The 14751-nt window shown below is 46.8% G+C and overlaps 1 protein-coding gene across 1 annotated transcript in view; it reads right to left on the bottom strand.

Annotated features, from left to right (window-relative positions):
- NPHP4 (nephrocystin 4) overlaps positions 1 to 14751 on the bottom strand; it is a 941192-nt gene that overhangs the window by 34781 nt on the left and 891660 nt on the right. The window contains exon 28 of the mRNA XM_078642627.1: positions 936 to 1115. Coding sequence (XP_078498753.1) covers positions 936 to 1115 — 180 coding nt within the window. The remainder of the gene's footprint in view (positions 1 to 935; positions 1116 to 14751) is intronic.

Here is a 14751-nt window from a genome sequence, read left to right as displayed (position 1 = left end):
CGACTGGAAGCCAGTGAAGGTTATTTAGGGCGTGCTTGGCTGACTGCCAACGGGGGATGTTGTACAGTAGGCGGGCGGCACAATTCTGGGTAACCTGGAGCCTGTGGGTCACAGCTACCGGTGCTCCCAGATATAACGCGTTTCCATAATTCCATAATAATGAAAATAGAGAGAAGGGGCAGGACACCGGATGTGGCATAACAGCCAGAACTGTCGACCTTGGCACTGTGGAGCCGGGTTTGAGTCTCTGCATTGGCTTACCAGCACGCTTAAAATGTGTGCTAACACAAAAAGTTTAAATAAAAGACATCGAAGAAAGCAGATAAAAACTGTCAGAAAGCACGCTTTAAATGCATGCAGTCATCTGACGAAGCAAATAAACGCTGTGCAGCCTTAAGCAAATAAAAGAAGTTCACATCAAAGTGTGAGGATGTGTACGAGTACTTGGGCCACGGGAGACCGATAAGAGAAGCACACATGGAACAATAGGAAATAGAAGACCTACAACCAATAGAAATGAGGAAAAGTAAAGTGACAAGCATGCAGACCAATAAAAAGTGAAGGCGGGATGCAAGCACCTTTTAAGATAGATGTGCAGGTGAAACCTAAAAAGGATTAGGCCAGGAAGAACGGGTAAGGATATTGACTTTGACCCTTGTGACTGTCCTAAAATTACCCTAAATGCACATTTTAGGTTATGTGTATTTGTAAAGCACACTGGCGCCGAGGTGTTTGTGCCTACCTCTGTCCATGGTATTTCAAGCACAAAAAAATCAATACAACTCTCCAGACGTTTGAAAGTGGTACAAACCAAATATTATAACGTATGTAAAATACATTATTGGTTGTTCAGTACAAGAGACTATTTGCAATACTGTTTAAAACATCTTCAATACTAGAAAAACATACATACGTCACACAAATTACAAGATTACCTTCGAAATGATAGGTTGTCTACAAGACATACAAATAAGCCACGATGACACAAGCTGATGGTGATCCACATCCACTAGATTCAGGTAAATGTATCTACTGCCTGATTTTTGCGGCCGAACACTAATGTGAAGATCTTGCAATCCATTGGGAGGGAGGATAAATGCACTTTCTGGATCAACCTGAAAAGGAAAAGATGATTTATTTTCTTGTTATGCTGGTTCTTGCCAAACATAACACAGTAAGCACAGCAACAGAATCTGTAAAGATGCAAAAAGACTATGACTGACACAATTCTATCGCACAACTAGATGACTCATGGCACATCTCAGAAAACCAAGGAGAATCAAACAGTGGCAGCCGGCATGGATCTGGGGTGTTGGGCGGGAGGGGGGCAATGCAAATTGAAATAAAACTTACCTTATTGCCGCGTTATCTCTCCAATCTCTCCTCCGCGTCAGGACTCTGCCAGAACAAGAACCAGGAAGCACCCAGGCTCCCCTGACCAATCTCAACGCTGCAGGGCAGCATTGTGATTTGTCTGAGCGGTGTGATTCAGCGCTCAGCCAGATAATGGTGGATTAAGCATATTCTCCAAGCAGGCTGTAATTTAGCCTGTGTGGAGAACATGCAAAGTGCGCAGGAATCAGGCAACCAAGCATTCATGCACACTTGGAGTGGGCACACCCCTCCTCCCCTGCCCTGGCCTGCCCTGCTCTGAGAGCAAAGCAGCCCGGCCCGCCCCGGCTACAAAGCAGCAGGAACAAATAAAATGATAACATTCAATTATCATTTTATTTTTCCTTTAGATACACTGCTTAAAAGCAGTGGGGCGATGCCCGGAGGAGCAGCCACTGGAATCATACCAAAACAGGTCACAAGTGGGGGGAATGATGAATTATTATAGTGTTCTGCAGAAAGGTTATGTCATGACCACAATATGTAAGAGGTTCACACGTACAATTGCTCAAAAGGCATTTTTTTTATTTTTCACATTATGTTTAAAACATTTACTACTAACTGACTTAAGGTCTCAAGGCAGAGGAAGAACTTGGCACTCAGCTGCCACCACTAAGAGAGGAACAGTAATCCATGAACCAAACCTAGGGCCTGAATTAGAGTTTTGTGGATAGGGTACTCAGTCACAAAGGTGGCAGATTACCTTGTCCTCCTGCCCTATGAAGAACTGGGTGGCCTGCTGGCTGTGACCCTATTGGCTCCTTCGATGGTAAGTTTACCCTGGCAGCCTGATCGAGTGCTGTCTATGGAAGTAGGGACATCACACCGTCTGCCCCATTTAAGGCTGGAGGTCTGATGTTATTTTTTTCTGTTTGTTACCACAAGCGGAAAACCTAGCGATGATGAACATAACACTTTAAATAATGACCCACCCCATACCCAAGAAATAAACTCCCTGGGTGGGGAGTCATTAGTTTATTGATTTTCAAAAACAAATTCCACCAAACAAAACAATTGACTGTATGACCATCAAAATCAACAGAGGCCATCCACCACCAACGTTTTGATACCTTCACAGGAACTGCCATCATGGAAGGTACGGAGAGCTCCACTGGGCAGGCCGCGATATCTAAAGACGACAGTCTTCACCATCAGGGGGGCGGTCGTAATGGTATCTGCCACCCTGAGAGACCGGGGAAAGACTGGCATACAATAAATCAGGCCCTTCGCCATTACATCTTTAAAGGAAGACGGGGACAGCAGTTGTGTGTGCACTCACGTTGTCAGTAAATCAGAGTGCCACATGCTAATGCGTGCTTGCTTGGAGGCTCTTTTTGTTTGTTTCCTGAATGTAAGTTTGTTGAATTCCATTTAATATTTTCCACTGGGTTCCCAATTTGGGAAAATTAGTTTTTATCAGTTACGTGTTGCAAGAAATAAATGGGGTAAGCAGGGAGTATTTACACTATTTACAACACTTTTTGTGTCTCGCAAGTGTATTGTATACGGAATTCTACAAATTTTGACGCATCCTTAAACGCTCATACTGGCAGGCCGCCATCCTTTACTCCATAAACACAGGGGCTTAAACACAGTCCTGCCATCCACTTATCCACAAACTCTTCTGTGAGGTACTGGTATTGTCCCAATAAAAGATGTGTTTGACTGAGAGAAACTTACTCAAAAGGATTAGCATGGGGAGAAAAACATTAATGGAGATGTTACTCAAACATTGAACAGGGATGTTAGATACTCAGTGGAGTCGTCTATAGGACATCCATCTATAGGTGGAATGCCTGTGGTTGGGACTGAAACGCTCGGTTATGAGATGTGTTGAATACCTATATTACTCAGTTCTATATGTTACATTAACAACATAACTCACATGTATGTTAAACTCAACTATCAATGTTCTAAAAGTGTATACTCTGAAGAAAACCATGCAGTGGCAGCACTGGCCCGCAAATTGTCCATACACAACACCTTCAGATTACAGGCAGACAGAGTTGCCGGATTCATCATAATCTGAATGGGAGTAGCAGGCAGGGCGGGGAGCTACTAGGGTTGCTTTCTTTGGTGATTGCAGCTCTTGTTAGGGCATGGGTACTCACAAACTTTCTCTCGGGGGCCTAATTTACAGTGCGGTTTGTGTCCGAGGGCCGCACCGAAGGGGGCGGGGTCAGTGGGGGAGGGGGCAGAGCTAGACCGACAAAAAAAACTGTGACCATGAGTTTGATCACAGGTCCCTGCAGCGGACGCCTTCGTCCACTGAGGCACCCGACCCGGCATACACATATCTCTCTCTCTCTCTCTCTCTGTCTCCCTCCCTCTCTTTCTCCCTCTCCCTCCCTCTCTCTGTTTCCTTCTCCCTCACTCTGTTTCCCTCTCCCTCACTCTATTTCCCTCTCCCTCACTCTATTTCCCTCTCCCTCACTCTGTCTCCTTCTCTCTCCCTTCTTCCCTCTGTCTCCCTCTTTCTCCTTCCCTCTGTCTCCCGCCCTCTCCTGCCCTCTCCCTCACTTTGAGGGCTCCCTCACTCTGAGGTCTCCCTCTGACTCCCTCACTCTGAGGTCTCCCTCTCTCTCCTTCCCTCTCCCTCACTCTGAGGTCTCCCTCTCTCTCCTTCCCTCCCCCTCACTCTGAGGTCTCCTTCTCTCTGAGGTCTTCCTCTCCCTCACTCTGAGGTCTCCCTCACTCTGTCTCCCTCACTCAGTCTCCCTCACGCTGTCTCCCTCTCTCCCTCCCTCAGTCTCCCACCTTCCCTTTCCCTCCCTCCCACTCCCTCCCGCCCCCTTTGTCTCCCTCTCCCTCTCTCTCGGTCTCCCTCCCCCTCTCCCTTCCTTGCTCGCCCTCCTTCTCGCTCTCCCTCCCTCCGTCTCCCTCCCTTTCCCTACCTCTGTCTCCCTCCTGTCTGCCTCCCTTTCCCTTCCTCCCTCTCCCTCCCTTTCCCTCCCTTCCTTTCCCTCCCTCGCTCTCCCTCTGTCTAGCTCCCTTTCACTCCCTCCTTCTCCCTCTTCCTACCTTTCCCTCCATCTGTCTCCCTCCCTCTGTCTGCCTCCCTTTCCCTCCCTCCATCTCCCTCCCGCACCCTCCCTTTCCCTCCCTCGCTCTCCCTCCCTTTCCCTCCCTCGCTCTCCCTCCCTTTCCCTCCCTCCCTCGCTCTCCCTCCCTTTCCCTCCCTCTGTTTCCCTCTTTCTCCCTCCCTTTCGCTCCCTCCTTCTCCCTCTCCCTCCCTCTGTCTCCCTCTCCCTCCCTTTCCATCCCCCGGTTTCCCTCCCTCTGTCTGCCTCCCTCCCCCGCCCTCCCTCACTCTCTCTTCCTTTCCCTCCCTCCCTTTCCCTCCCTCCCTCGCCATCTCTCCCTTTCCCTCCCTCCTCGCTCTCCCTCCCTCACTCTCTCTTTCCCTCCCTCCCTCGCTCTCCCTCCCTCTGTCTGCCTCCCTTTCCGTCCCTCCCTCTCCCTCGCTTTCCCTCCCTCCCTCTCCCTCGCTCTCCCTCCCTTTCCCTCCCTCCCTCTGTCTCCCTCCCTCTGTCACCTCACCCTGCCTGTGTGTGCCAGGGCTGAGACAGCTTCTGGGGCGCACACACACACACAGCTGCACCCGAGCACTTCACAGGTCTTTAAAAGACCATTGACATGTTAATGAGGCTTTGTTCACCTCTTACCGCCCCTGCAGCCCCACTCTGACTGTGGCGGGAATCGCCTGGCCCCCACAGAGCAGCAGAGTCTCTGAGTCGCGCTCTGGTTGCAGACACTCTATAAAAATTAAAAAAAATACAAACTCGGGTACGATGTCTGCAAAATCCGCGGGCCGCCAGGGAAGGCTTGCCACCGTACTATGAGCACCTGTGTGTTAGGGTGACCAACCGGACCATCATTTTAGTATGATGTCCACAAGGCGTCCGTAATTTGGGGACCCCAAATTATGGACGCCATACAGACATCATACTAAAATCGAAATGGGAAATCTCAGTAAGGAATGCGGTTTCCCATGCGAGAGGCCCCGTGAGTTTATAAAATGTTACTTGGGGCCTCTCTCACTTATCTTTTAAACTGAAGAGGCTCCCTGCAGCAGCCCCTCCCTGACCTCCCTCGTGCAGATTGTGGAGTGGCCCATTGTCATTCTGAGCACTTGTAGAATGACAATGGGCCCAATTGTAGTGACAGCATGTGATGTGCCTTCTCCTTCCTGTATGGGACTGTCTAGGGCAAAGCATTCTGCTTTTGTCTTGGCGCCATGCTGGAGAAAATAAAAATAACAAAACTAACAGCGTTTTCACTGCACATTTAAAAGACAGATTTCAGCATACAAAAAAAATACCATTTAATGTTTATTGTTACTAGCACAAATATTGATTGCAGAAAGGGCGCGGTGTCGCTTTGCAAAGCTGTGCACATACTGAAAAACTGTGAAGTGCACGATTGTCTCCACCTTATATAAACTTATTTTGACTTTTATTTATTTTGGTTGTCTATTTATTTATATATTATTGTGCCACCTCCTCTGATATGTCTGTAAAACTTATGTTTGGTCCCAAATTTTTGTCCTGAATTGTGACCTTCTGTCCTGAATTTTTGTCCTGAATTTTGACCCTTTGTCCTGAATTTTTACACTGACCGTCCTGAATTTGTACCCATGCCAGTTGGTTACCCTAGCTCTTGTGCAGCTCGATTCCTCAGCATCCCGTAAACCAACAGTCCCACTGACTTTAGTTTATTCTTTGTCCCTGTGGGCTATCTGCCAGGTGACGGAGGAGAACCGGCACGGGCGTTTAAAGCTCCTCCAAGCACCACCGAGTAGGGCGGAGCTAAGAGCTGGAGCGAGTACGGAGTGTGGAGCCTCTTGTGAGTTCTAATGTCTGACGTCACACCAAGCCCGGCCAACAAGTGAGCTCCGCCTTGCTTCTATTTGCAGCATCAACTGAGGGGCTCAGAAGGGTCGGGTGAAGTGGGCAATGTTCCAGGACAGAATTGCCTCCTCCCCTCGATGCTTTAACAGACCTGGTCCATTTTTTTAAATTTATTTTAAAGCAGCTCTGATACCGCCAAGGAATACGGGTTGTTTAATAAAAAAAAGCCGTTTATGGATGCCACCATACCTGTGATGTTAGACAATCTTTGGGGGCTGCAGATAGTGGCGCGGCCAGCTGTAGACAATCGAAGGAGGTCAGGGAAATTGTCAGTAATAAATAGACCACTAAATTAAAGTGGAAATAAAGGATCAACATAAGTTGGAGAAACGTAAGGCCTTATGCTGAGGCTTTTGGCTTTACTATCAGATATACCGAAGTCTTATCTCCTTGTTCTGACTAAACCCCCAATGATGATGGCTCCTTGTGCAGCAAAAGCATGAAGGAACGTATTATTCTTAGCCCTCTGTATCAGGTAATGCGAAGATAAAGTTGATCTCTCTACTAAGGCAAGAAGAGACCAGGGACACCAACATGGAGGTATTTATCCGTTAAGCACACAGGGATTCAAACGGGACCAAAGAAAAGGTGAACTATCTTGCACAGGTAGTGTCTTCTAAGGCTTTTAGTGCTCTTATCGTGGACTACTACATTGTGTTTCTAATACACTGCTTTGATACTCCTACAGTTTCGATCTTCTGATTTTGTGTTTTTTTTGGTCTAAAAATGTCCTATCGTGAAAGATCAGCCGATTCAAAATGATTGATATAAACTGTAAAGCTTGACACTATTTCAATTAAATGTACCATGGAAGACGTGTTTGTTTTTTACCCTTTGATTACCTCCCATGACTAGCAGTAAGGGTGTTCATCTTCTATTACACTAATTGTATTATGGTTTCCAAGTTAATTAAAAAAATTGAAAAGAATAAAAAATTAAATGTTTACACAACACGTCTTCACAATTTGCTCAACGAGGACAACAACATATCGCAGTAAACATGATCCCTTTTCAATAACTAAACAGAAATATAACACATTAAAAATACAGGTCTCTTCAGACTACTAGTAACAAGATGTGTTCTGGAACCGACAGTCTCGTCAGTTCACAAGACTGCACAAGTACCAAATCAACAAGCACTTTGCAATGCCAACGATCCTGGGTGGGGCATCTCCACCAATCAAATAAATGTAACTGTTTGAGTCGCAAATTACACTCTGAAGTTCTTCAAACATTACCTTGGTGGAATGCGCTCTCTGTTAGGAAGAATGTGGCAAAATACGCCCGAATATGGACAATAAATTGTAAACATGAACATTTCAAGGAGTCTTCAGGATATAAGTCGTACACCACCTGTGTAGTAAGTGGTGCTTCAAGGGGCAGAAGGAGCAAGAATATCAAGGAGAGTAAAATAAAAGGGGACACTCATAATTATGTTGAATACAGTGTATCATATTGTCTTCAAACCTGCAACTAAGGTACTGATTTCTGGAAAACGAGACTGCAACAACAAAAAAACGTGAAATAGTTCACAACATGTTTACCAGGAGGCTTCAAGGGCCTTATGCACTGTTACTCTTTCAGGGCTTTGCTTTTAGTGGGTTTACTTTTCTTGGAATAGTGACCAAAGCCAAACCGCATTCTGAGTATCAAAACATTGGGCGAGGTAGTCGAGAGATCCCTTCTGCGATTGTTCAAAGGGTCTATTTCAGAAAGGTATAACTGTTCTTTCAGTGAGCCACAAGCAACAAATAGCTACCTCCCCAGACGAAAGAGTTTACTTCTCTCAAGACTAGTTTGCTGAAGGCAATATGCAACAAGGAGTTACATGTATATGCCTTTTCCAAACTGAAGGACAACATGCAAGTGGTGGCTAAGCAAATGGAGGACAGAGAAGCCAATTTGAGCACCAGATCAGGTGTCATCCATCCCTGACTAGCAGCGATGCACATGAATGATGTACTAGTTGGCATTAATTTGTGTAAAAAATAGGAATAACCAATCCTCTTTAGTTTCTCTGCCATTCCAAAAACACATTTACTGTTGAACTAAACTACGTCTTTGTCCTTGCTGTGTTGAAGGCCTGCAATTTGGGGGTGGTGTTTGACCATATGGTAGCCTTCACCACACATTAATGTGGTCCTTAGAAGTGCCATGGCAATACCAACCATACAAGACAGTCGGCAAAAACACAGAGGTTTAATAAGTCAGAATAACACTTACCAAGTTGCAGAGAGTTAGAATAAGGCAGCCCCTTATGCCTAGAATCAGACCAGTTATGCCCACAAAGAGAGAAATATACAGGCTCTGGGTTGCGCTCAGGCTGAGTTTAATACAGCAAAGTTTACAGCCCGCTGCCGCTCCATTGACTGCAATGGAGCGGTCAACATTCCAGGGTCCTAAAATTCATTCCCACTCTTTATGGAATGCTGATATTGACTAATACAAAGAAAATCCAGGTACTAACGACCTTCCATCTAATTCAGTGGTATAGGCGTGAAGCAGAACGAGAGAGCACATGCTTACTTGCCTATGTTACCTGAGCCCAGAGAGAGGCCTAATATCCTAATTGCCATTTGCTATCAAATGTTAGCAGCACTTAAGTGCCCTTCCATGATTATGACTTTTGGCTCATGTCTATACCCTTTGGAGCGGCCAAAACCCTCTGCAGAGTATTTTAACCATGAGCAGAGGGCAATAATCTTAACTATTTAATCAAAAAGCACTTAATTAAACATGCCAAGCAAAGGGATTTTAAAAGGACATGTCCACAAGTGAATACTTTCATAATTTTGCAAGGCCTGTAAATACAAGAGCATATAATTCCTACCATAATAAATGGAGAGCATTTGCTACAAATTTGCAGTGGATTTTAATGTAAACTTAGGAATCCAAACAAGGTTTATCAAGCTATATGTTCTGTGAGGTATTCTGGAGCGTCTAATAAGTTTGCATTAACGATTTAGAGTTCCTAAGTAAAATATCCACTATGTGCAAGCTGGGGATAGGTTTACAGTACATATTCATCTTTCTGTCATGGGTGTTTTAGCTAAAGCGCTAAACAGCCCTAAATGGAAGACAGCGGTTAGCTAATGGCGCAATAAGCTTTTCTCCTGACGTGTAATTGCCAATTTACAAAAAAAGAACTCATGGATGCAATCAAGGTCCATTAATGCAATGAGATCGATGCATTCCAGACGGTATTTAAATCTGTGATGCACACTGTATGCATAATTCGGCCACAGGTTATTCGACAGAAAAATAGGCTAATCATTAGACCATGGTATTAGCATTCTGGTATTTTGTGACTTTTTATCCTCACAGAATCTGTGCAATTAAACGCCATCTTTCTTTTCTGTGCCTACTTTCAGTGAGTTGAGAGCAGGCACATCGCTTTAGGTCTCGCCTACAGACAGTTTAGCTGTCTGGTGTTGAAAGACCTATTTTGGACAATACCTACACCTAAAATGGACTTTGGATCAGTCCACCGCTTATTATTTGCAGACTTTCTTGTCAATCTCATTTGCTTGCTTGTGCAATCTTGGCATGGATTTTTTTTTTAAGAAGACAAACAAATAGAAGTCACATGATGAAATATGTGTCTGCAGGCGTGATGGTACATATCCGCACATACTCCATTATGCTAGGGCCGGACAAACAATAGGATTATGTCTCTTCAAATGGACGTGGATAAAAAGCTTGTCAGTCAGTGCATTATTAAAATATCCAAGCAGAATGAACAGGTCCCATACAGTCATAACTGACAAAAGTAAATGTGCCTAGTGGCAGAATGATTCACAATGCAAAATGTCAAAAAAACTTCCAAAATATGTGAACATTGTGTAATGAAATAACAATGAAGCCAATGCTTTCAATGAAAATAAATTAATTTGTCTACAGTAAAAGGACAATAATCCAGTCCACAACAAATATCTGACCATTTGTGCATCGCAGGAGTCTGCTGAACAGCAGCTTTTATGGTCCTTGAGACCGAAATAAAGTTATCGAATGGAATGGAAAGAGGATGACAACGTAGAAAGGGGAGACAAGCATTATTTAAGTGGTGTGGCCCAGGATTCCTGTGAGCCACATCCACAGCACAGCTGAAGAACGTAACCTTCCTAATTAACCCACCTCTGTAGGAGGAGGTGTGGTCAGGATAGCTACCACATTGGACGTGTTGTAAGAGCTACGATCCGGGCACGCACGCAATTCTGCTACAAAACGGCCCGGAGATGCCATTAAAGCTACAGAATCCCCTCCACCCCTGGGATACTGTGGATGAGGGGTGAGATCCGCGCTCAGCTTCGCTGAGAACGAGGGCTGTGTAGAAGACGACGATCATAGCAGCTGTGGTTGACCATCAGGCCACGCTGCCGGACATGCACGAGAGAAACGATATAGCGACTGCGGCTTCGTTGCGGCACAACCCGGCCCAGATCACCCACCCCGAACGACTGCTGTGTACTGCAAGAGCCCGATTTTTGAGGGACTGCCTGAGACTGAGGCGGTTGTGCAAACATCTCTTCCGGGGCAGAGGCGTTGACTGGAGCAGCGTTCAGGGCCGGACTGGGAACAGAAACGGACCCTTGCAAACTGCTCAGCCAGCCCCCCCCCCCCCCCCCCCCTGGGGTGAGAGGGAGTGCAACTGAGTAGTTTGCAAGGGGGCCGATATTGCCAACCCCCGGTAACAAAAACGGCCCCAAGGGGTCCAAAACCGCCCCCCCATCCTAGCTGCCTACAGGGGAAACGCCCGGTGCCCGCCATGGCCAGTCAGGCCCTGGCAGCGTTGTCTCCCCAGTCCAGACCCCGGAGGTGAGGCCTAACAGTTGTGGACGGCCCTGGACAGAAACCACACTCCGGCGCTATTCAGGGCCTGCACTCGCCTAGTGCTTCCTGTGGACATTGTGCGCTGTTATTTTGATGCCTGCTGTGCCCTGCTACGACCGCACTACCAGGAGAAGCCTGGAGCTGCGGGGGGCCCTTTAGTCCTGAACTATAGTGGGTAGCAACAGCCAGAGGAAACCACCCAGAGCCCTTGTACGCTTTGACACCGAGCCACAACTGAGTGGTGGATACTGAGTGGCACAGGGACTTACTGGGTCACCAGTGTCTTGGGACCAGAGCTGAATGGTCACAAGTGATAGGATCACGTAGCTCCTTGAAGCGGCCCGAGGGGAGCAAGAACGTGATGGCTTGGCAGTTTAGGTGTACCATACCCTTGCCCACACCTCAGACTAGAGAATATCAGAGGCCAGTGCTTTAAATGGGCAGGTGCTGTCCAGTAGGGATTACCGGCACTTTTTTATTTTGAGAGGAAGAGTACCGGCACTTCCCAAAAGAAATGCAATACTTTTAATTGGAGAGTACCAGCACTTCTCAGAAAAAAGCAGGTACTCTGGTACAGAGTACCTGCACTTCTATTTTTCCATTTTAAGCACTGTCGGAGACCCCCTACTCTGGAGTACGAACAGGCAGTTCACCTTGACTGCAGGCCTTCCATTGATACAAGACTGATCCTTCCCCAGGAGCTGTGCGGGGGATGGCTCAGGGCGCTAACAGGGATCTACCTGTGCAAAGCCTATGAGGCGCATAACATCTTGCTGTGATTTTGCAGTTCTTCCCTTAACCCCGTCGTAGATATACCCTGCTGCGCCTTGGACTATGAGGGGGCTGAAGGTGTGTTGGCCCACGGACTAATATTGGGCAGTGTCAATTGGCGACAGGTCTCCTCACCACATCTGATCGGGACCTGCTGGAAGTAGAGCTCAGAGGCGGCTTTGAGAACCGCAGCTTTGAGAACCACGGTGTTGCTCACTGCCCTCGATAAAATGACTACTACCCCTCTACTCTAGGCCACAATGGTGAACCCCAAACCTTCCAAAGCCCTGCTCTAGGACCCTAGTGGAAATGCAAATCCACTGGCCGCATCCGATATCAATAAAGAGACGCTAAGCCATTTGGAAGCAACCTTATGCACTGACTTAACCCAATTCGAAAAGGTGCTTCATGCTATCCTAGATAATGAAACCATACTGGAGGGAAAAATAAACAGTCTCCCTAGAGGTGAACCTGCTTCGAGCAGACCACCGGAAGCTGATGGACCGAGTTGATGAAGTGGAATCCTCTGTGACCTCCCCACGGTGCAAGATCTTCAGGCTCAATTGAAAACCATGAAGAAAGAGTTGCCCTCCCTCCACCAAAGGACAGAAGATGCTGAGGGCTGCTCCAGACGAAATAACATACACTTCCTGGGGTTTCCCCGAACGCTTCGAGAGGCTGCGTGTGGAGCTCTTTCTTGAGAATTGGTTGTATCCGCACCCTTGGAGTGCAGAGTTCCTAAGGTTTTCTCAGTGGAGCATGCTCACTGCACAATGGGCAGAGCACCACCACCAGCGGACCACCACGCCCTGGGATTGCTTGCTTCTATAACTATAGAGACAGGGATTTGATACTCCAGTTTTTCAGAACGAAAAGATTCTGAAGTCTTGAGGAGGAAGTCATCTCTGCCTATTCAGACTTCACTATGAAAGTCCAACGCCTCTGTAATTCCTACACTGTGGTGAAGCATAAGCACCGAGAACTACAGTAGAAGTACGCCTTATGTCCCGCGAAGCTCTTAATAATAGTCGGCGAGACCTCTCACTTTTTCTCGACCCCTGAGGAAGTGTGGGCTTGGCTCCATGCTAAAGTGTTGGTGACCGTTTCCACTGATACTCAAAAAGATGGCGATTTGCTGATACCCAGGCCCAGCCGCAGGAAGTGCAGAGGTGTGGAGAATCAGCCAACAGAGGCCCAGATAGCAAAGACAAAGGCACAAGCTGTGGAGGAGACATTGCATCATAGTAGGAATCCATTTGAAATGCTGTGGCCCGACCGAGCATCGAATACTGGCTCAGAGACTAGAGATTCCAGGGCTTCGACAGAGCGCATGATCCGAGGGCCAGAACGGACACAGGGACCAGCTGATGATCTGCTCAGAGTCCCATGTTGTAGCTGCCCTGGTTCACCATCGGCTGTGACCTGGTGTGGAGGGGGGACACACTCTGAGTTCTCCCCGAAACATTCATGGGCATGTGCCAGATGAAACAACATCTGAAGTGGGCCTGACTGCAGGAGGACAACTATTTGTGGCATACCGTGCCCTCCATGGTATCCCACCAAGACCGCTTTGTCTTCATGCTTACTTTCTTTGTGTTTGCAGGTCCCAAACAGAACATGTTTCGCCTCAGGTTGGGCCTTTCCTTTGTTATTGATTATCTGTTGAGTGTTTTTGGCTGAGGACCAGAGTTCCATCCAAACAGGGAGCAGTTATATATATATATTTTTTTAATTGTTTTCCTGGAGTCTCACAGGTGTATCAGAGGGTTATAACCCAGCTGTGTAAGGGATCAATGATTGTACATGGGATGCGAGGGTGACCTTGAGCACTGCTTTCACAGGGAGAAGGTGTAATGGGCTAAAGCACAACATGCTTTATCGATATACCCAATGAGCACACCCACGGAAAGCCTCACCCCACAATACAACTTAGGGCCTCATGTAGGTAAATGGTATTTACCGATTTGTAAATACCGAATTTTACCGATTCGGTATTTACAAATCGGTAAATGCTATATAGGTAAATATTCGGTAAAAACTACCGAATCGTTAAGATTCGGTAATTACCGAATCGGTATTTACCGATTCGGTAATTGGCATTGATTCCTATGGGCCTTGAGGCCCATAGGAATCAATGGCAATTACCGAATCAGTAAATACCGATTCGGTAAAATTACCGAATAGTCAAGGGTGGCAGGGTGTCACTTTGACACCCTGTTGCACCCCTGATCAGTTCTTGTGTGCCATGTGGCACACATACATGCCCTAAGGGCCCTACGGGCATGTATGTGTGTCACATGGCACAGGTGTACATGCACAGATTTGCATATACACAGGTATTCGTTATTTACCACCAACTAATAGTTGGTGGTAAATAACGAATCCTTAAGGCCCTGTGGCACTGTTTACAGTGCCACCTACATCTCAGATTACATATTCTGTAAATTTACCGATTCGGTAATTTACCGAATCGGTAAATTTACCAAATCGGTAATTTTTAAGCCCCCTACATCTCAAACTCCAAATACCAGTCGGTAACGGTCGAAATCGGCCGTTACCGACCGGTATTTGGCCACCTACATACGGCCCTTAGTGACTTAGAACGCGAGGGGCATGCCACCCCTGCAAAATGCTACACAGTATATGGTTACCTTGAGTGCTACCACACGCACATTGCTCTGCTGCAGGAGACACACTTAACCCTACCAGTGGTACACAAGGTACAATGAAAATAGAGGGGGCAAGTGTATGGCACCTCCTCATCAGCCTATGCACGCAGAGTCCCAATATGGATTGCCCCAGGGGTCCCATAGGTGGTGGATACACACAGTGTTGGTACTGAGGGACG

Source organism: Lissotriton helveticus, chromosome 5_1 (genome assembly GCF_964261635.1).
Source record: "Lissotriton helveticus chromosome 5_1, aLisHel1.1, whole genome shotgun sequence".
In the NCBI taxonomy this organism is placed as follows: domain Eukaryota; kingdom Metazoa; phylum Chordata; class Amphibia; order Caudata; family Salamandridae; genus Lissotriton; species Lissotriton helveticus.
This window is presented reverse-complemented; position numbering and strand designations above follow the sequence as displayed.